This window comes from Camelina sativa, chromosome 14, assembly GCF_000633955.1.
Source record: "Camelina sativa cultivar DH55 chromosome 14, Cs, whole genome shotgun sequence".
In the NCBI taxonomy this organism is placed as follows: domain Eukaryota; kingdom Viridiplantae; phylum Streptophyta; class Magnoliopsida; order Brassicales; family Brassicaceae; genus Camelina; species Camelina sativa.
In genome coordinates, this window is record NC_025698.1 from 8,662,164 (window position 1) to 8,682,020 (window position 19,857).

Here is a 19,857-nt window from a genome sequence, read left to right on the forward strand (position 1 = left end):
CCTTGGTTATAATGAGCGAGCTAGAGAGGAAGAAGAAACTGAAGGAAAAGGTTAAAAGAAGGATTTGGTCGGATTAGTGTAACCTATAGGCCATGCATAGGCCATTTCAAACTCTTTTGCATCCACAATTATGATACGTGTCGTATCTACGTCTCAGCTGTTACCCACGATCCCTTTTGTTCATCGTGCCACGTGACATCATTTCTGCCGTCGGTTAGGAAGGATCATCCTCTACACGTGGAAGTTCCTTGTGGTACTCGATTGGTAAACTAATTTCTACTGGTGGTAACTCTTATTAAAATCATATACTATAGGTTTTTGGAGCTCATGTACACGGTCACACACAACTCACAAGTAAGAATAAAGAAAATCTGTTGGGATGATCGCATCGAGACAACATATCGCAGAAGGAGTAGAGAGACTCACATTTATTAGAACAAAATAAAAATAGAGTATTGGAAACCTAATCTCGTTCAATCTTGCCCAAATTAAATTCTACTAACTCTGTCAATTACATTATGCATATACACGAACTCTCACATCTTAGAGAAGAAGCTGCAGCGAATGCCATAATTATTGTTCAAGAAGCAATGTCTCCATAAGCCACGTCTTGAATAGAGAAGAAGTTCTTGTAACAAAACGACATTAAACCACGATTGCGCCAAAACCAAAACCATCTATTCAAAAACAATCACTTGATTTTTTTTTTTTAGTTGAATGTAATAATATTCAACCAAAATACTTATTTACATTGAAAGCATCAGTTATGTATAGTTTATTTTCTTTGAAAGAAATAGAAGATGATTGAAACAGGAATCGAATGTTACTCCTGCTTATGTCATGGATCGTGTGAAAAACCACACCCTTAAAGTGCCTTCGTGTTTAAAAACCACTACTTTTAAATATCAGTTTGGTTTAACACTATTCAAAGGAAGCCGTACTGATCATGCCAATTAGTTTTATTTATAATAAATATTTGGTTCGGATCTCATATACAAACAATTTGCAACCAACCGCGTCGAATAATCAGGAGGTTAAAGCAAACACGCCACTAAAGCTTCTTTTCAAAAGGACTAATTGAAGGCGTAAAATATGTTCATGCTCTTTAACAACAATCACTAGATTTGTTTTTTTTGTGCAACCAATCACTAGATTATAAGAACTCGTATATATTAACAAGTCCAGTGTCATCTTCATCTATCGCATATACTAATAAGCTACAATGACAGGGAACTGTAATCTGGTCACTCTTCTTGGGGCATTATTGGTACTAACCATCTTCCATAATCAGGTTATTGTTGCTACCAACCGCGGCGAGGGTATTCCGGGGTAGGACTGTTCACTTTCGGAGACTCCTACTTTGACGCTGGAAACAAATTGTTTCTCACCGAAAACCAAAATCCTCCCCAAAGCAAATGGCCGTATGGAAAATCCCGAGATGACCCTAATGGCAAGTTTTCTGACGGCAACATTGTCCCTGACTTTATCGGTACATTACACTTACATACTTGTAGCTAGTTTGTATATTATTGAGAACTCAATGCTTACTAACTATATATATATATCTTTCTCTATAAAATAAAATAAAATAAAAATAAATAAATTTGGTGATATAGCTGAATTCATGGGCATTACGAAAGAGATCCCACCAGCGTTTAAATCTGGCGTTGATATTTCACGTGGAGCCAGTTTTGCTGTCGAGTGTGTCGCCGATGCTTCTATTCTTCCCGGAACATTCGTAAGCCCTCATTTAATTAATTTCCTTTCGAAACATTTATTAGTAATTTAAATTTTCTTACAAGTATATATTTGTACGTATATATGTAGATGACACTAACTCAACAAGTGGATAAATTTAGAAGTATGAAATCAAACTGGACGGACGATTTCATTGGAAAGTCATTGTTTATGATTTACATTGGTACAGAAGATTACTTAAACTTTACCAAGAGCAAACCCAATGCAGACGCCTCTGCTCAGCAAGCTTTTGTCATTTCCACTATTAATCAATTGAAGAAGGACATGAACGCACGTACGTTGTTGATATATATGATTACACGTTAAATTTATACATTCACGATATAAATTAACACTTGTAATATTTGCAGTTCCTATACTCTTTAAAAGCGAGTAAATTTGCCATTCAATTGTTAGCACCATTGGGTTGCCTACCAATATCGAGACAAGAATATAAGACAGGCAGCGAGTGTTACGAGCCGCTCAACAATCTGGCCAAACAACACAATGAGAAGATTGGTCCAATGTTGAACGACCTTGCTATTACAATTCACCATCTTCGATTTCTACAACGCCGTTCTACGTCGGACACGTAGGAATCTCAACTACAGTAAGTCATCTTGTCATCCAGCCAAAACTATACAGTTACGACAATTGATTTTATTTGGTTGTAAACTTAAGAAAACAAATAAAATCGGACAAACAAATATAGGTCAAAACCATGTAGTACAACTTGTTCCATATATCAAACTAATGGAGTATATAAACACTATAATTAAGCAGGGTTTTATGTGTCAAACACGTCATGTTGTGGTGTGGGAACGCACGATGCGTACGGCTGTGGTATGGGAAACGTGCGGTCGGAGCTATGTGAGTACCAAAGGGCTTATTTCTTCTTCGACGGACGTCACAACACAGAGAAGGCACAAGAAGAATTTGCGCATCTTATCTTTGGGGCGGACACTAACGTCGTTCAGCCGATGACCCTTCTTGAGCTCATTGTTTATCCTTTTAACGAGCCTATGCGTGAGTATTGGCAACCAAATAATTCCAGCATCACAACTGATGGTTAAAGACGACTATACTTCTAATGTTTTTCCTTCTTTTTTTCTTTGTCTGTTATTCATAAATAATTTGTCGTTTACAATGATGTAAGTTCCATGCCAACTTGTTGACGAAAAAGAAAGAAAGATGCATGTTAACTTAAAGCTATTTGAAGGTTTACTCCCGATCGTTTAAAACCTTTTAGAGATATATGTCGTTTGTAGCATATCTTTAAGACTGTTAACCATAACTTTCATTTCTTGAAATGATATTTACATTCTTTTGACGACTGACGAGACTGTTAACCTAATTAAAGCTCATATTGACAAATGTCTTAATTAACTAATTAACAAGTTAACGAATCTCCCTACGAGCCGGATTAACCCACTCACCAAACTAAACGCTCAATCACACACAACACAATCAGAAATCGAGATAAACAAAGTATCGGGGAAGTTTTTTTGTTGTTGTTAAATCGAAATTTACTAGATCAATCAATCGTTCCATCCACATGTAATATATATATAGGAAGATTGACATTTCATGACTCGTACAGTACTACGCGAGTACCTTTAATTAAGATGGAATTTAGGTATAATTTTAAAATGATCGATGATGATATTGATACTCAACTACTGTATAATTCATAAATAGTTCTTTACTAGATTTGAACGGAAATTGAAACGAAAATTAAATAATCTATAGTGTTATATTTATTTTATACGAATTAAAATGAGAATTTGAGATTGCGGTCGTCATAGAGTGGGTACGGCTTCCCCAGATAGATGGTAAGTGATGACCATGCCCATGGTATGTGTCTTTTTGATCCTCCACTATGAATCTATATGTATATGTGATAGTTTCGATCTTATTGGATATTGTGTTATGCAAGCCGGTCCATTATTATCATAAGTCTTCACTCTTAATCCATGTCAACCGAGGAAGAGACACTACTTAAGCACAGCTCTGTAGACAATCTAGGAGAATATATTCCTTGGGAAGTAAGAAGGACAGAACCCGTCTCAAACACCGTTATGCTAAATAGTCTCGTCAGTCGTCACAAGTAAAACCAACCAAGCATTCAATGCCAAACAATTGCGTTAGTAATAAAGATCTTAACTGACACATAGCATGTCAGCTACTAGTGTCATTGCCTGAGTAGACTGCATATGTTGTTGTACACCAATCCTAGCCTTTTAAAACATAACTAGAATTGGACCCGTGCTCTAGCACGGTTTAATATTTATTTTATTTATATTGTAATTTTTATTTAAAGTGTTATATTTATAATTGTTTTATTTGTTTTATTTTTTTTTTGCTCAAACACTATGCCATGAAATCATATGTTGAATATAACTTACAAAAATAACATCTATTTTGTAAGATCTATTCTAGTAGATCAAGATTTTGACCTGCGGTACACTTCAGTTTAAGTTATTTGATAAAAATATTAATTTTTGTTTGTTAATTTTATTTGATTTGTTTAGTTTTTAAAATTATATATTGTATTTTTATTGTTAATTATATGAGTTAACCTACACTATATCGCATATTAATTATTTTGTTACAATATTAATTAATTGATTTAATTAGATATGTCTGTTAATCTAATATTTATATTGTTAACAAAATAATGAGACGATATTTTATCCATGTAGCACCGAATTAATGACATTTTAAGTTTCTATTAATATCTACTCAAACATGTCTAGTCATATAACCCGTCGTGTGATATTTTAATTCGTTGTACACCGCAGAAAAAACTTCATAAGAGTCTAAATATATTTTTAAAATGTTTTAATAAAGTTTCTTTTTTTTTATAGAAATTGAACTACTTATAATATTTGAACTTCTTATAAAGTTTAAATATTATTAATATCTTAAACAGTTATAAAAATTAACTATTTTAATAATTGAAATTTTAATAATCTTTAAAGTTTTTAAAAAGTTCACAAAATAATGAGATGATATTTTACCCGTATAGCACCGAATTAATGACATTTTAATTTTCTATTAAAATCAACTCAAACATGTCCTGCCATATAACCCGTCACGTGATATTTTAATTCGTATATTTTATTAAAAATGAAAATGTTTGAATAAATTTTATTATTTTAGAAATTGAAATACTTATAATATTTGAACTTCTTATAAAGTTTAAATATTATTCATATCTTAAACATTTTATAAAAAGATAAATGTTTAAATAATTGAAATATTAATAATCTTTAAAAAAATTAAAAAGTTATTAAAAGTTGAAATTCTTTAAAATAAAGAACCATAATAAAATGCATAAATTTTTTAATTTCATTGCATGATAAATCAAGGTTTCTGCTCATTTGTATTCAGAATCATTTTGGTCTCTTTTTTATTAATATGACTTTGAATCTTTGCCTAGTTTTTTTAGGTGATGTAGGGCATTTTGTATATTTTTTTTATTCATCAGTTGAGCAATATATGTCTGTTTAAAAAAAATTTAAATTACATCATATGCAGAAAAAAATCATAAATTTTATTAACTAAATATATTAGATATAAATTCAAATAATTTAAATATAAAATAAAATAAATATGAAAGAAGAATCACATATTTTTGTTTTAATTAGGTTGAAAGATTTCCTTATTTTTTAAATGTTACTTATAATTGATTTATATGTTACTATAATTAACTAAATCCATACTATACTTACTTACCAAAAATCAGACTAACCCGTATATTATGATACATCTATGTCACAAGTTTATAACCAAAAAATCATAAATATATCTATTATATAGTCTACAAAAAAATGTGGTCTATTTCCGTTTTATTATACTGGGGATAATAGTTTTTAAACATATTAAACACTCAAAAATCAAAACAAAAACACATATGATGAACACTACTTTGTTTAACACTGAGGAAGATCATGAGGGGGAGGAAGCAGAGTCTGTGAAGGAAGAGGTCCATCCTTAACGATAAAACCCATAGCTAATCCCCAAGAAGTATGTTGTTCGAGATGACAGTGAATAAACCAAACTCCTGGGTTATCCGCATTGATCCTAATCGCCGCCCATCCTCCCGTCGGCACCGCGTAAGTGTTCCTCTCCGGCGGATCCACCAGATTATACCTTTTCGGATCCTTCTCCGGGTCGAAATTCCCGAATCCTCTTCCCACTACGAAGAAGTTGTGTCCGTGTAAATGTAACGGATGGTTCTCGACGTTCAAGAAGCTCGTCCCCTGAAACACGATCTCTAACCTCGTCCCGAACTCCACTTCGAATAGCTCCGTCCCGAACTCGGTGTTCATGTTCTCCGATACCGGATCCACTCCCGTGAAATCGAATCTGTTCGGCGGATTCTCAGGGAAATCGAGTGAGAACACTCCTTTGCTCTGTTTTTTGTAGTAGCTCTGGAGGATCGAGATCGGAGGTCGAACGAAGGAGACGTTGTTCATAGATGCGAAGAATCTCTTCCCGGCGTAACCTCCGCAGGTCTGATTTAACGGACAGTTCTGGAGATTGAGACTGATCGTTGTGATCACGCGCTTGTCGATCTTCGTCGGGACTTTACATGGATACTCCTCCGATCCGAGGCTCTTGATGTTATCGGAGAAATTAGTCGCGAATTTCGTGTCCAGCATGTTTGGGAGAGCCGCGACGACCGTCGACATAGCCGTTAATCGCCGTCTCCGCCGTGTGATTTCGGAATTTTTTTCCGGTTTGGTTTTGCCGCTGTAACGGAGGAAGCCGACGGTGGTTGAGTTGTTGAATGTGAAGACGGAAGTGACGTAAGGAGTCGCGGCGATGAGAAACTCTCCGCCGGAGAGTTGGTTGGTGCGGAGAAAGAGGGTGGTGGTTTGACCCGGAGCGATCATGATTGCTTTGGTTTCAACCGGTTTGGTGTAAACCGCGTCGACCTCGACGACGGTTAGTGTGTGATTCGATACAGCGAAGAAGAGCTCGCTGTTTAGAGCTGCGTTGATGATGCGGAGGATGTAGGTTTTTCCGGCGTCTACGGTCGCCGTGAAAGTATCTGCGCACAATCATAATCAGTGAGAAACGAACCGAAATGGACCGGAACTGAACGTATCCGAATCGGAATTTTAAAATCATCGGTTAAGAGAACAAATTGTTGGACCTTTAGTAGAACAAGGATAAAGTGGGCCGGGAAGCCCGTTAAGGGTGTAAGCGTCGGAAGGTTTAGCCCCACCTCCGGTCATGATCATTTCCTTCTCCACTTTGTCGACGTCATCATTCCACCATTCACCTACAACAACATTTTCACATATTTATCATTTTACATCGTGTGCAATAAATAATATATTAGTTTAAAGATCATTCTATTGGCATAGTTTTGTTTTTCACTTCGTCTGAACTGGACTTTTGACATGTACGATATTTTAATGGAAAAGAAAAGACAAATTAAGAAAATTAAAGTTATAAATATATTGTACCGAGTATAATGGGAATTTCGGATTGGATGTGGCTGCCGGAAAAGGGATAAGGCTTCCGTGGATAGACGATGAAAGCACCGTAGACAGAGGCGCGTTGCCATGAGTGATGAGCATGCCAAAGGAGTGTGCCTCTTTGATCTTCCACTTTGAATCTATACGTATATGATTGTTTCCATCTTATCGGACACTGCGTTATGTAAGCAGGTCCATCTGCCCAACCGGTCCGATATTGCCTTAAACCATGCCTACTCGCAATCACAAACCCCAAATCAATCGATAAATGTATGAACTCACAGAAAGAAGTAAGTGTTTAAGTTGTCCATTCATGAAATGTTGTTGTTATATTAATTTTTACCAATGAATAGTTGTATTTTGAGCGATCCGGTTAGTCACTTTGATTTCTACGGTGTCACCTTCGTGTACCGCCACCGTCGGTCCTGGATATTGTCCGTTCACCGTTAAAAGTTGTTTCGTGTGGCACAATCGAGTTACTTTCTTCCATTCGACCTAAAAACCAAAAAAAAAAAAAGATTAACAAAAATAAAGTGTAGGTGCCAAAAACATGAAACTGAGTGAAACTAAAATTGCTTACATTGAAGTGAAATCGGCGGATGGTTGAAGCCGAAGAATGAGGGAGAAGAGTTGCAAATAGAAGCAAAAAGGTCGAAATCATTAGAAACCCTAAATTCTCCATTTTCATTTATAGAATACTGATCTAGCTTCTTTGTTTTACTTAGCTATGATTATTGATCAAGTTAGCTGTTGTGGAGGTTCTTTATATAGGATCACATTGGGGTTAATTTGCTTTCTACTTTTAATACATAATTCTGTCAAAGTACCTATACTTTTTTAAGACACCCCCCCCCCNNNCCATTTTATCTTTCTCCCCAAAAAATATCGTCTTGCAAGGATAAAAAAGGAGATGAATAATAACCGTTAAGTTTTCTTGCATTATTGGATCGGTAGGTGAGTGTACCACGTACGAAAAAGTGAGCCAGTTAGTTTATATATTTTTGAAGATTTCAAATCTCTCGTATAGTCTCATCTCAAATGGATTTAATTCACTGCTTCTAAATAATATAAAACCACTAAAACGATTATCTTATAAACGAAGCCTTTTTCTTGTTTTTAAGTCATAACTAGTTAACTAACTTTTTTATCTATTAGTCCGAAGTCCGAACATTTTTTTTGTAACGACTAATTTTATAAATTTTGATCGTATTAATTATCTTCAGCTTTAGCTTTATATGAATCTCTCTACTACGTACAGGCCGATTTAGTTATTTTCCCCATCATCCATAAGACCACCACGTACGTGACATCCTACAACCAATTGAACTCTTTAACAACAAAAAAGACAAGAAAAAGAAAAGAGAGAAAGATAAATCAACATCAGTTGACCATACTCATTTGTCTAAAAGCTACTTGCCCTCTTGTGTTGAATTAAAGTTTTTCTTTATGTATACCCTACTTTCTTTTTCTTCTTTTTTTTTGTTGAAGAAGATTTTTTTTTCTTTGTAAAGCTTGAATTCCTGGTCTCAAATAGTTCTAGCTACTATGTATTACTTTCTTATTATAATTCTTAATTTCTCTTCTCAGGGGACCTCATATCTCAGCTACATCGGCTTCTCAATTTCAGTACCCAATCATCTCTTTATCACCAAACTTCCCTCGATTTATATATGTATCGGGCCGCCGATACCTCTTGTATCAACAACTTGCTCATTTTTGTAAACACACTCGATTCCTCTTTTTGTCACATTTGATAGTTGATTAATTAAGATGACTATAAGACTTGATATCTTAGTCGTCACGTGTCGGTCTTCGACTAAAAATAACAATTTGATCTAACGAAAATGGATAGCACTAACAAATGTAATACAAAAGGTAATATAAAACAGGACCAACTAATTAAAGGTCCATAATTCTCGGTGAATATAGAAGAAGGAAGATAACTTAGTTCATGTTCCAACATATGGAAATCTCAACTATGAATACTTGAAGTTGAACGGCTGAAAAACAATTTCATTTTCGATATTTTTCTGTTTACAGTATACAGTCCGACACTTCACAAGTGGAACATATCCACGGTGGTCAATCCTTCTGAAAAAGAAGCACATGCATGTGTGAACTTTGGTTACGTAAAAAGTTATGTCTACTTTTTAGTCTTCAGTAGAAGGACAATTCTTGGGTTTACCTACAGGTGATCTTTCATTTACCCTTTTTAAATTAAAAAAAAAAACAAATCTTAACTAAGCAAACAAATTCTGTAAATTAATCAATTTTAAAATTATTAATTTTGGCAATTAAATTAACTATTTTTTACAAACCCAAACTGACATATAATTTTGTTTAATTGTAAAATCTAAATTTTATCCACTCTTTTATAAACTCAAACCGATATATAATTTTGTTTGATTGTAAAATCTAAACCCTAAATACTCTTTATAAATCCAAACCGACATATAATTTTGTTTAATTGTAAAATCTAAATCTTAACCACTCTTTTGTAAACCCAAACCGATATATAATTTCGTTTAATTGTAAAATCTAAACCTTAACCACTCTTTTGTAAACCCAAACCGACATATAATTTTGTTTAATTATAAAATCTAAATCCTACCCATTCTTTTATAAACTCAAACCGACATATAGTTTTAAACATTATAAATTTAAATCCTAATCTTCTTTTATAAACTCAAATCGACATAATTTTCTTGATAAAAGATCTACATAATTTGTTTCCTTAATTTGTGTTGTCCTTTTATTTTAATTTTGATTTTTAAAAAATATGATATGACATGACATATTGTTGTATTTTATTGGTTAATTAAGATGGGGTGAATGAGAGTTGTTCACCTCTATGGGTGAACCCAAAAAATTTTCCTTTTATAAACCCAAACCTATATATAATTTTGTTTAATTGTAAAATCTAAATCCTAAACACTATTTTATAAATCCAAACCGACATGTAATTTTGTTTAATTGTAAAATCTAAACTCTAACCACTCTTTTGTAAACCCAAAACTACATATAACTTTGTTTAATTGTAAAATCTAAGTCCTAACCACTCTTTTGTAAACCCAAACCGACATATAATTTTGTTTAATTATAAAATCTAAATCTTAAACATTCTTTTATAAACCCAAACCAACATATAACTTTAAAAATTATAATTTAAATCATAATCTTCTTTTATAAACCCAAACCGACATAATTTCCTTAATAAAAAAAACTAAATAATTTGCTTTGTCCTTTGATTTTAATTTTGATTTTTTTTAATATGACATGACATATTATTGTATTTTGATTGGTTAACTAAGAAGAGGTAAACGAGGAATCCAAAAATTTTTCTTACTAGAAACTGATTTGTGGGGTAAAATTAAATTCACACATGTAAAACGTGTACAATTTTTTTTTTAACCGTCTTGTATAACGATTAGAAAGTGTTTCAAAGTTAGAAATAAACCCAAAATCTCTTTATTTGGGTTCAAGGGTCATCATGAGAATTATTGAGTTTTTTTTGGTTGTGAGAGAGTTGCCGTATGTTGCTGCAACATTATGTTGCAATGGTGCATCTCCATCGGTTAACAACAAATACTAACAATTTAAATAAAATTTTGTTATTTAATTAAATTTGATTTTGTTTAAAACAATCCAATAATCAAGTGACAAGAGTGTAAATTGAGGTTTTTATTAGGATACTATAATTTTTAATAAAGGGGTACTATAAGAATGACGTTAGACTTTTTCTTGAGAATATAATTAACTCCACGTTACTGGTATATATATCTATGAGACTATGATGATAAAAAATACTTTTAAAAAGTATTTTTTTTTTTGGAAAATCATTAAAACTTTATTGTCGATAAAGTGATGTGATCGGTGGGTTGGTGCGAGCCATCGAAGAGAACAAATAATACGACTAAATTGCGAATTGTTTTAAATTTAATAGAAAGCAGATGAATACATACTACAGAACACAACTCATAAATCTGAGAAAAAAAATATATAACAATTTAACATGGGTTTAAAGTTATAAATTATCCTTGTGAAATCGGAAAGAAATTACAACCCGATGTTATGAAGGAGTAAAAAATAAAAGAAAATAAAATTGTATGTGAAATTGTGAAGTTCAACATGATAACCGCAATTCATAAATCATAACTGTTAAAAAAGCTATTCAAGCGTTCAATATTTTTGAATGTCTAGCTACTTTGAACAATGAATTTTGAAAATGTAAATATAATCCAAACTGTATTATATGAAAACAGAAAAATATGTAATTTTTGAACTGCTAGTTTAGAATGTTTTCTCTCACTGTTTCAGTATTATTAACTAGTTTAACCTTAACCCCACAATTTCAGTCACTGGCCATTCGAAACGAACTAATATAACTTTTTAATATAAAATTTTAACTTTTTTAAAAAGTGTGTTAATTATTCCTATAAAATGACTGATATTAGAGCATATTTATTGGGGGTTCATATAAGGGGAGTTCTTAAATTTTTTATGAATTAATTGTGTACTGTTTGGAATATAAGAACCCATGATCTCTTAGATAAAATTTTCTTTTTTATTGGTAGGTTCTTATTTTGGGTCTCTTATTTTTTAAATTATTGTTTTTAAAAATTTTAAAATTTTAAATAGAATAAAAGTGGTATAAATGTGTAAACATTTAAGATTTTATAAAATTAGAAAATATTGCATTTAACTAATTTTAGAATATACAAAACATAATAAAAACATTAATACATATTACAATAGAAGTGCAATTCATAAATGGAGAAAATAATTAATTTTAATACTGATTTGCTTCAAATTTTGCTTAAATATTCTCAACCAAATCATCTTGCAAGCTTTAATGATGGTGTGATTGTTGGACCAAGCTTAACAAATTGTTAGATATAAGTATTTGGCAATCATTTACAAGATTGATATAATGTATATAATGTTAAAATCTTGAGATTTTGCATCAAAAGACAAGAAGTAAACTCAAAGAAGTTTTTATTAACACCATAGGCTTTTTTATGTGTACACATATACCAAAGAGAAGACCTTCTGGCTTACACACCGGTTCAATGAGCCGGTGAGGGAAAGCGGTGTGTGTTTCGTGAGATTGGAGGATGCATGCACAGTGAACTGATTGTAAATGGAGACAACCACTCATGACAAGTGAATGCCTGCCTGAACAAGTGTGGAGTGCTGGGAATGTATCGCATACCGCTTGAACCAATGAGTACATCGCTCTGTCTGTAATGTTTCTGCAGTAGTATAACCCCAATGACCTCAAGTGTACACACCGGTTTGCCAAAGCCACAACACTCTCATCTGCAACAACAACAAAAACAACAACAAATGTTTAAGAGCAGAAATCAGAAGCTTTGATTCGGGTTTCGTAAAGTTGAAAGGTTTACCTGTAATTAATACACAGCCACAAAGATCAAGAGTTCTGAGATCAGGACAGCCATAAGCTAAACTCATCGAATCCATCTCAACAGATGACACTATTTGTGTGAGACTTGTCCTCAACACCAGAATCATCTGCCTGCTTGAAATAAAAAGTTTCAAAAGTATCAGACCATGAAGGTTGCAACAGAAGAATCAACTAAGAATGCTTAAAATCTAGATCTACGCTTTCAAGGTTGCAACAGAAGATTAAAAGAGAGGAAGAAGGATCAACAAGGATTGGAGATGCAAACCTCTGGTTAACGAGGTACTTAAGCAGCAACCTGTAGCAATTCCCTTTCAGCGCGTTCCCTGATCCTTCTCTCGAGCTCTGGCCTAAAGTGCCTTATCAGACCTTGCACAGGCCATGCAGCTGCATCACCCAATGCACAGATTGTGTGTCCTTCGATCTGTTTGGTTACCTCCTGGAGCATATCAATTTCTTCCAGCTTTGCATTACCAACTTTCATTCTCTCCATGATCATCCAAAGCCAACCTGTTCCCTCTCTGCAAGGAGTGCACTGCCCACAGCTTTCATGCTTGTAGAAGTAAGAGAGCCTTGCAATTGCATCCACAACATCGGTTGACTTATCCATCACAATGACTGCTGCAGTTCCTAACCCTGATTGGACAGCCTTGAGCGCATCAAAATCCATCAGCACATCCTCGCAAACGTTCTTAGGAATCAGAGGAACGGATGAGCCACCAGGGATGATAGCAAGTAGATTGTCCCATCCACCTCTAACACCTCCACAATGCCTCTCAATCAGTTCCTTGAGAGGTATACTCATCTCCTCTTCGACCGTGCATGGCTTGTTTACATGGCCCGATATACAAAACAGCTTTGTCCCCGCGTTATTCTTCCTACCGAAACTAGAAAACCACTCAGGTCCACGCCTTAAAATGGTAGGCGAAACAGCCACTGTTTCCACATTGGTAACAGTTGTGGGACAGCCATATAAACCAGCGTTAGCAGGGAACGGAGGCTTCAACCCAGGGTTTCCTTGCTTCCCTTCAAGGCTCTCAAGAAGCGCGGTCTCTTCACCACAAATGTATGCACCAGCACCAAAGTGGATATAAACATCAAAATCATAGCCAGAACCACATGCATTCTTCCCCAAGAGACCAGCCGCATATGCTTCTCTTCTAGCCTTCTCTAGATTCAAACGTTCATTTACATATTCACCCCTGATGTAAATGTACGCTGCACTAGCTCTCATTCCAACACCAGCAATCAAACACCCTTCCAACAATTTGTGAGGGTCATGACGCATGATCTCCCTATCTTTACAAGTTCCAGGCTCACTCTCATCAGCATTCACAACCAAATAGGAAGGACGGCCATCAGATACTTTAGGCATAAAAGACCACTTAAGGCCAGAAGGGAAACCAGCACCACCACGTCCACGAAGACCAGACTTCTTCATTTCATTGACAATCCAATCAGTACCCTTGAGCACCAAATCTTTGGTCCTATGCCAATCACCTCTCTTCATCGCGCCTTTGAGAAATGGGTCATGTAGACCATAGAGATTGGTAAAAATCCGATCTTCATCCTTGAGACCACCGAAATGAGTCTTTTCCGGAGGCGGAGGAGGTGGAGGCGGCTGTGGAGTGGTGGAAGTGGATGCAGCTTGGGTGCTGAATGATCTCAAAGCTGGAGCCAATCTGTTACTCTCCTTCCAAAGTGATACTGCCCTTTGCAAACCAAGAATCCCCCTAACGGGTGCCTATCATCAAATCCACATAACATAGAGGTTATATTGCAAAATCAATTCAAAGTAACAAACACTCAAACGCATGATTCTGGTTCAAAAGCAAAACATCACAAAACCAATTAAAGGAAGTGAATAAACCCAATCGCTCTTGAAAAAATACGATAACCTCGAGGCAGATCAAATCAAATTCCAATCAATCACAACCAGCTAGATCTATATGAAAGAAGATGTCGCATTTTGAGATTATTCAACTACATACGAAATCAATACAATCAACGTCACAAATTCCAAAAACCCTAACAAATGCGATCGAGAGAGAGAGAGAGATTAAAAAAACAAACACATAACCTAGAAATGAAATTGAAGAACATCAAAGTGAGATTACATACCATTGGAGACAACGTGAAGTAGTCGTACAGAGAGAGAGAGAATGGTCTTTTTGTTCTTGAAGCCACCTGAGACCAACGCGAGTTATAAATCGAGTTTAGAGGAATTTGGAATCAGAAGGAAGGGTTTGGAATCCGCCGATTCAAATCGCCTCCGACCCAACACTCCACTAATTCTATAACCTCCGATTAAAGCAGACCTTTCTTTGTCGGATCGAGACTTTGATCGCGAGAGAAATAGAGAGAAAGAGAGAAAGAGAGAAGAGATTAATTGTCTCAAAAAAAAAATCGCTTTTGTATTATTCTGTCCGCCAACTATATAAGGACACGTAGCGTCTCTTATAAACGATTTGAGTCTATTATATAAGAGAGCCTCTTCTGTTTTTTTGTAGTTTTTGATTTATTTTTTTGTCACAAAAACTCTAAGAACCTTGCTATGAACTCCCGATAAACATGACCTTACTCCAGAGACTTTTGTGACAATGTTTTTTTACGATATATATAATTCACATGAAATCCATTTCTTTTACTTCTGTAGTCATAATTTGAAGTCAAATTCCAAAGTGTGGCGGCATATCTATTCTATTATAAGTATAAAGTGAGAAGTTAGATTTTTGACTTTTGGACATTTACAAATTAAGTTAGTATTTCTAATAAATTATGTAGAAAACAGTGTAGCCTAATTTGCTTAAACAATCTGGCGTATATGGACTTTGTTCTGGAAAATGCCATTCAACTTTATTGCAGTTTCTTGTTGAGGCTGTGGTTTGGAGTTGGTGGTGGGGCGGGTATGGGTAAGCTCCCTAGAGCTCACTTTACTCGACCATACCATTATCAAAAAATCATTATATTCCAGACCAATGATTTATTCATTATAATTTTCTTTTTTGTCGTTATGACTTATGAGATTAATCCAAAAACAATAGTAATTCAGATGGACATCATATTACACAGATCGGATAATGATACAATTTAGGTTCTGACACCGTGGACTATAATAATAGACTCTAGATTAGTCTTCGTCATTAGAAAGCCAACTAACACAGTCATTATGTGTGCTGATTTTTTTTATTTAATCACTTTTAACTTTTAAGAAGTCGAGTATGTCTTCCGGGTTTATTATAAAAGACCCAATATCCCGGTTTGAGCTAACCGGATCATACCAACCACACAAACTGTCCCTGAGTGTGAGTACTGAGTACTGAAACGAATTGATTAGGTAAAATACTAATTAGTAAAATGAACTTCAAAATACAGTAAAATGAACTTCAAAGTATTAGTCTTTAAAAAGGAGAAACAAAAAAATTACATGGAGATCGCTGTCTTTATTTGAAGTTTTCATTCTCACCTCCAAACTATTAAATACAACAATCAAACCCAACCACGAAGATAGATGTGGAAGAAGGGAGAAGAAAATGGAGAAACCAATTTTTCACCAGAAAACTTTCGCGAAAAGAACAAAAATAACTAAAATCTTGTTTTTTAAGAATTATGAAGAGAAGCAACTCTATCAGTAAGCTCTGCAACAGTTTCATCATCTTCTTCCTCAGCTATGGTGTCCTGCAAAACAGAGAGAACAGAACAACAGTAAGCAACAACTTCTTCTTCCTGTTCCTTTCAAGATCTTCTGTTTTTCTTTCTTTCCTTCTTTACTAACTAATTAACTAACTAACCTCTTTGTCGGTTTTAGACTGGACACCAATGCATTTAGAACCGCTGATGCTCGCGCTCTTCATGAGGTTACGAGCACTGTAACCTCCTCCATTGTCTGCCTCCTCAGATTCCAAGGTTGAAGCCACAGCAGCAGCTGCTCTTCTCTCAACATCACTGGTTTCTTCTGCAGTTTCACCATTCGGAGCAGGAACTCTCTCTCTGCAACACAATCACAGAGAAGCACAATGCTCTCAGAGAGAGAGAGAGAGGAGAAGAAAGAGAGATTCTGTTAAAGACACTACCTTGGCAAAGAAGCATGATGTCTGTGAAGTGCAGTACTTCTTCCTCCTCCTGCTGCTCCTGGTTTACCTTGATTCTCTTCAAGATGCGCAAATTGCCTCTTAAATCGGTCAACACCACTGCGTGTAACAACAAAAAAAAAGATTTATTGATTTCATAACTTTCTGTTTTCAAGATTTATTGTTTCTGTAACTGTTAATTAGCTAACCTGGGGTACATGAAGCTAAGCTGATCACCACCACGAAGATATTCCTCCAACATCTGAGGATGATATTCCAATATCTGAGTTTTGGTTATCCAAAGACACGTGATTGTTAGCATCGATGAAGAATATAGAAACAAAACTAGAGAATACAAAGATTATGTACATAGAAGGCTTCTTTCTCTTTTTTTTTTTTTTTTTTTTGTTACCTCTCGGTAAATTAATTCTCTGACATCATCTTTTGTTAACTTCTTTCTCTCAAAGTCAAATTCAAGCTTTGAAATTGGCTGTGTCGATGGTTCACGCTCTGAATTTGACAAACCACTGAAATATGGATCAGCTAGTGCCTGTAAATAAGGAAATCAAAACGACGAATATAAGAGCTTCAGTCTGTGTAAAAGAAACAAAAGGGAAAAACAAAGCAAATCTACTTCTCACTTACATCTTCAGCTGATGCACGGTCTTTCGGATCAAAGGCAAGGAGGCGTTCCAGAAGGCGGAGAGCCAAAGGATCAGCTTTAGGGAACTTATGAGAGAATGGGACTTGCTGTTTTTTCCTCATGCTACTAAGATATCTCCTCGCCTTTTCATTTCTAATCTGTAGAGTTTCAAGATTGCAAAACTCATTACAGGGAATCAGATTACTCTCAAATTATGGATGGTATGGAATACATTAAATTTGCTACAGAAACTATGGACAGATGTTTTGATTGACTAACCCTTGAAATCGACTCAGGAGGTGGAGTGCCAAGAAAGTCAGTCATTAGGTCCAATTGGTGCACCACGTTTTTCCCGGGAAACAAAGGCTTACCCAAAAGCATTTCCGCAAAAATGCAACCGACACTCCAGATATCAATCGCAGGGGTATACTGAAAATATAACAAGAGTAGACTTAGCATGAGATGGTTGGTCGTCTTATCAACACTAGGGAACCACAGACCAATATTCTACAATATAGAAAACTAGAAGCCTTTTCTTGATCCAGAGAAATAACAATAACAAAAAAATAATTCTTACTTTGGAGAAAAACGATCCACAGAGTTCAGGGGCACGATACCACCGAGTAGCTACATAATCCTACAAACACACATAAAGGGATTTAGTTTACAAGCACATAAAGAGTTAGAAGAAACCTAGTGAACATTTTTGGTGTCGCATTCTTCGAGTTAGATGACTCACAGTCCAAAATATAGCAGTTGGGGCATCGTTAAAGGAAACACGAGCCAGACCAAAATCACAGATCTTCAATTTGCAATCAGCATTAGCAAGAATGTTCTTTGGTTTCAAATCCCGATGAAACACATTAGCTGCAAACAGAACCCTCAAGTGTTTCAATAAAAGTATATAAAAAAAAAAGACCATGAGGATCAAAAAAGGGACCATGAGTGAAAACAAGAAAAATAACCTGCGTGAACATATTTGAGACCACGGAGAAGCTGATACAAGAAAAACTGATAATGCTCAGGAGTTAAATCATCGTTGGCCTTGATGACTTGATGAAGATCAGATTCCATCAACTCGAAGACAACATAAATATCACGGAACTCTCTACGAGAAGGAGGTAGCATGATGTGTTTAATCTCCACAACATCAGGATGACGAAGCAGCCGAAGCAATTTGATCTCTCTGAGAATCCTAGTAGCATCAGAGACATGCTCAAACACGTCGTTAATCTTCTTGATGGCAACTCTCTCTCCAGTGTGTGAGTCAAGAGCAGAAGCCACAACACCGTAGCTACCTTTCCCAACGACTTCTTGAATCTGATACCTGTTTGCTTCACCATACTCCGTGAAGAACTCAGTATCCTGCACACCCTCAAGAAGTTATTCATGTATTCATTCTTACTTCAAAAAACTAATAGATCTTCAATCAAATGGAACACAGAAGTCCAAAAAAAATCAATCCTTTAGTGAAGCCAATGCAATAATGACACATAACATTAAGAGAACAGAAGAGAACAGGCTCAACATTTTCAAAATCAATCAATCACGTAGAACAATAGAAGAAAGGTACCTTCTTGTGAGGATCCATAGGAGGTAAGTGATTACGTTTAGGAACCTTAATAAGAGTTAGACCAGAGAAATCGAGATCTTTAATAATAATAAACTCTTTGAAATCTCCAGAGGAAGCGGAATGATCGGGGTTAGAAGGAGAAGGAGAAGAAGAAGAAGAGGAATTGAGAATGGATTGTTCGTGATTGCTATTATTGGAAGAAGAAGAAGAAGAAGAAGAAGAAGAAGGTCGCTTAAAAAGCCATCGACGAACACCGTCGACGAGATTCCCACCACCACCCATACACCACTACTAGATTAGAAAAGAAGGGGAAAAAGAAAATTAGAAAAAGATTAGTAATTTACAAAATTGGGTATCCGAAAATTCTCTGAGCCAAACGATTCTCGTCAAATCACCATATTTCTCGCCGCGTTTCTCGATTTGGTCCTTCGGAGTTGGAGACCATGTTCTTCTCCTCTCTCTCTTCCCCTGTTTTTTAATTATAATTTTCAGTTATTTTATTACTATCATTTATTGTTTTTTTTTTAATTTTCTTTCCCATCATGCTCAGATATTTTTTCCCTTATTGGATTGGGAGAGAGACAGTGTGGAGGGAGACGAACAAAATTAATTTTATTTTAAGTTTTTAAACCTTTGTGATAATATTTCGACGACCCGGTTTGATTTTACCGGTTTTTACTAACCGGACTTGGCCGTGTGGGCATGCATTTATTGTATATTATATGGAGCCCATACAATAATAATTTTAATGGATGAAGATTCAAAAAAAGTTTTGTTTTCCTCCAACAATATTCGAATTAACATCTATATTAACATTGTTGAAGTCTATTTTGGTTTATGTTTTTAAGTTTTAATTATTTAATTTTTTTTACAACATTAACCCCTAAAACAATTCCATAAATAACATTGCAAAGAAACTC

At 35.1% G+C, this 19,857-nt stretch overlaps 4 protein-coding genes and 1 pseudogene across 5 annotated transcripts; 1 reads left to right on the plus strand and 4 right to left on the minus strand.

Annotated features, from left to right (window-relative positions):
• LOC104740501 lies at window positions 1,216-2,978 on the plus strand (annotated as a pseudogene).
• LOC104740502 (laccase-1) lies at window positions 5,579-8,043 on the minus strand. The gene is made up of 5 exons (XM_010461115.2): window positions 7,810-8,043; window positions 7,573-7,724; window positions 7,218-7,462; window positions 6,902-7,030; window positions 5,579-6,796 (listed from the first exon to the last, which is right to left on the minus strand). Exons 1-5 carry the CDS (start codon window positions 7,915-7,917, stop codon window positions 5,673-5,675), a joined length of 1,758 nt encoding a protein of 585 aa, XP_010459417.1. The 5' UTR covers window positions 7,918-8,043; the 3' UTR covers window positions 5,579-5,672.
• On the minus strand, window positions 12,015-12,783 carry LOC104740503 (F-box protein SKP2A-like). The gene is made up of 2 exons (XM_010461116.2): window positions 12,635-12,783; window positions 12,015-12,548 (listed from the first exon to the last, which is right to left on the minus strand). Exons 1-2 carry the CDS (start codon window positions 12,759-12,761, stop codon window positions 12,193-12,195), a joined length of 483 nt encoding a protein of 160 aa, XP_010459418.1. The 5' UTR covers window positions 12,762-12,783; the 3' UTR covers window positions 12,015-12,192.
• On the minus strand, window positions 12,913-14,985 carry LOC104740504 (NADH dehydrogenase [ubiquinone] flavoprotein 1, mitochondrial-like). The gene is made up of 2 exons (XM_010461118.2): window positions 14,773-14,985; window positions 12,913-14,395 (listed from the first exon to the last, which is right to left on the minus strand). The coding sequence occupies exons 1-2, from the start codon at window positions 14,773-14,775 to the stop codon at window positions 12,938-12,940; spliced, it is 1,461 nt and encodes a 486-aa protein (XP_010459420.1). The 5' UTR covers window positions 14,776-14,985; the 3' UTR covers window positions 12,913-12,937.
• Window positions 16,022-19,433, minus strand: LOC104740505 (mitogen-activated protein kinase 8). Of its 2 annotated transcripts, none has more exons than XM_019235218.1 (12): window positions 19,333-19,433; window positions 18,938-19,228; window positions 18,330-18,729; window positions 18,104-18,231; window positions 17,942-18,001; window positions 17,644-17,793; window positions 17,367-17,522; window positions 17,134-17,271; window positions 16,931-17,004; window positions 16,725-16,841; window positions 16,443-16,641; window positions 16,022-16,329 (listed from the first exon to the last, which is right to left on the minus strand). In XM_019235218.1, exons 2-12 carry the CDS (start codon window positions 19,217-19,219, stop codon window positions 16,252-16,254), a joined length of 1,782 nt encoding a protein of 593 aa, XP_019090763.1. In that variant the 5' UTR covers window positions 19,220-19,228; window positions 19,333-19,433; the 3' UTR covers window positions 16,022-16,251. The 2 variants fall into 2 exon arrangements, with proteins under 2 accessions (XP_019090763.1, XP_010459421.1); XM_010461119.2 differs by having other exon boundaries at window positions 18,938-19,225; window positions 19,333-19,428.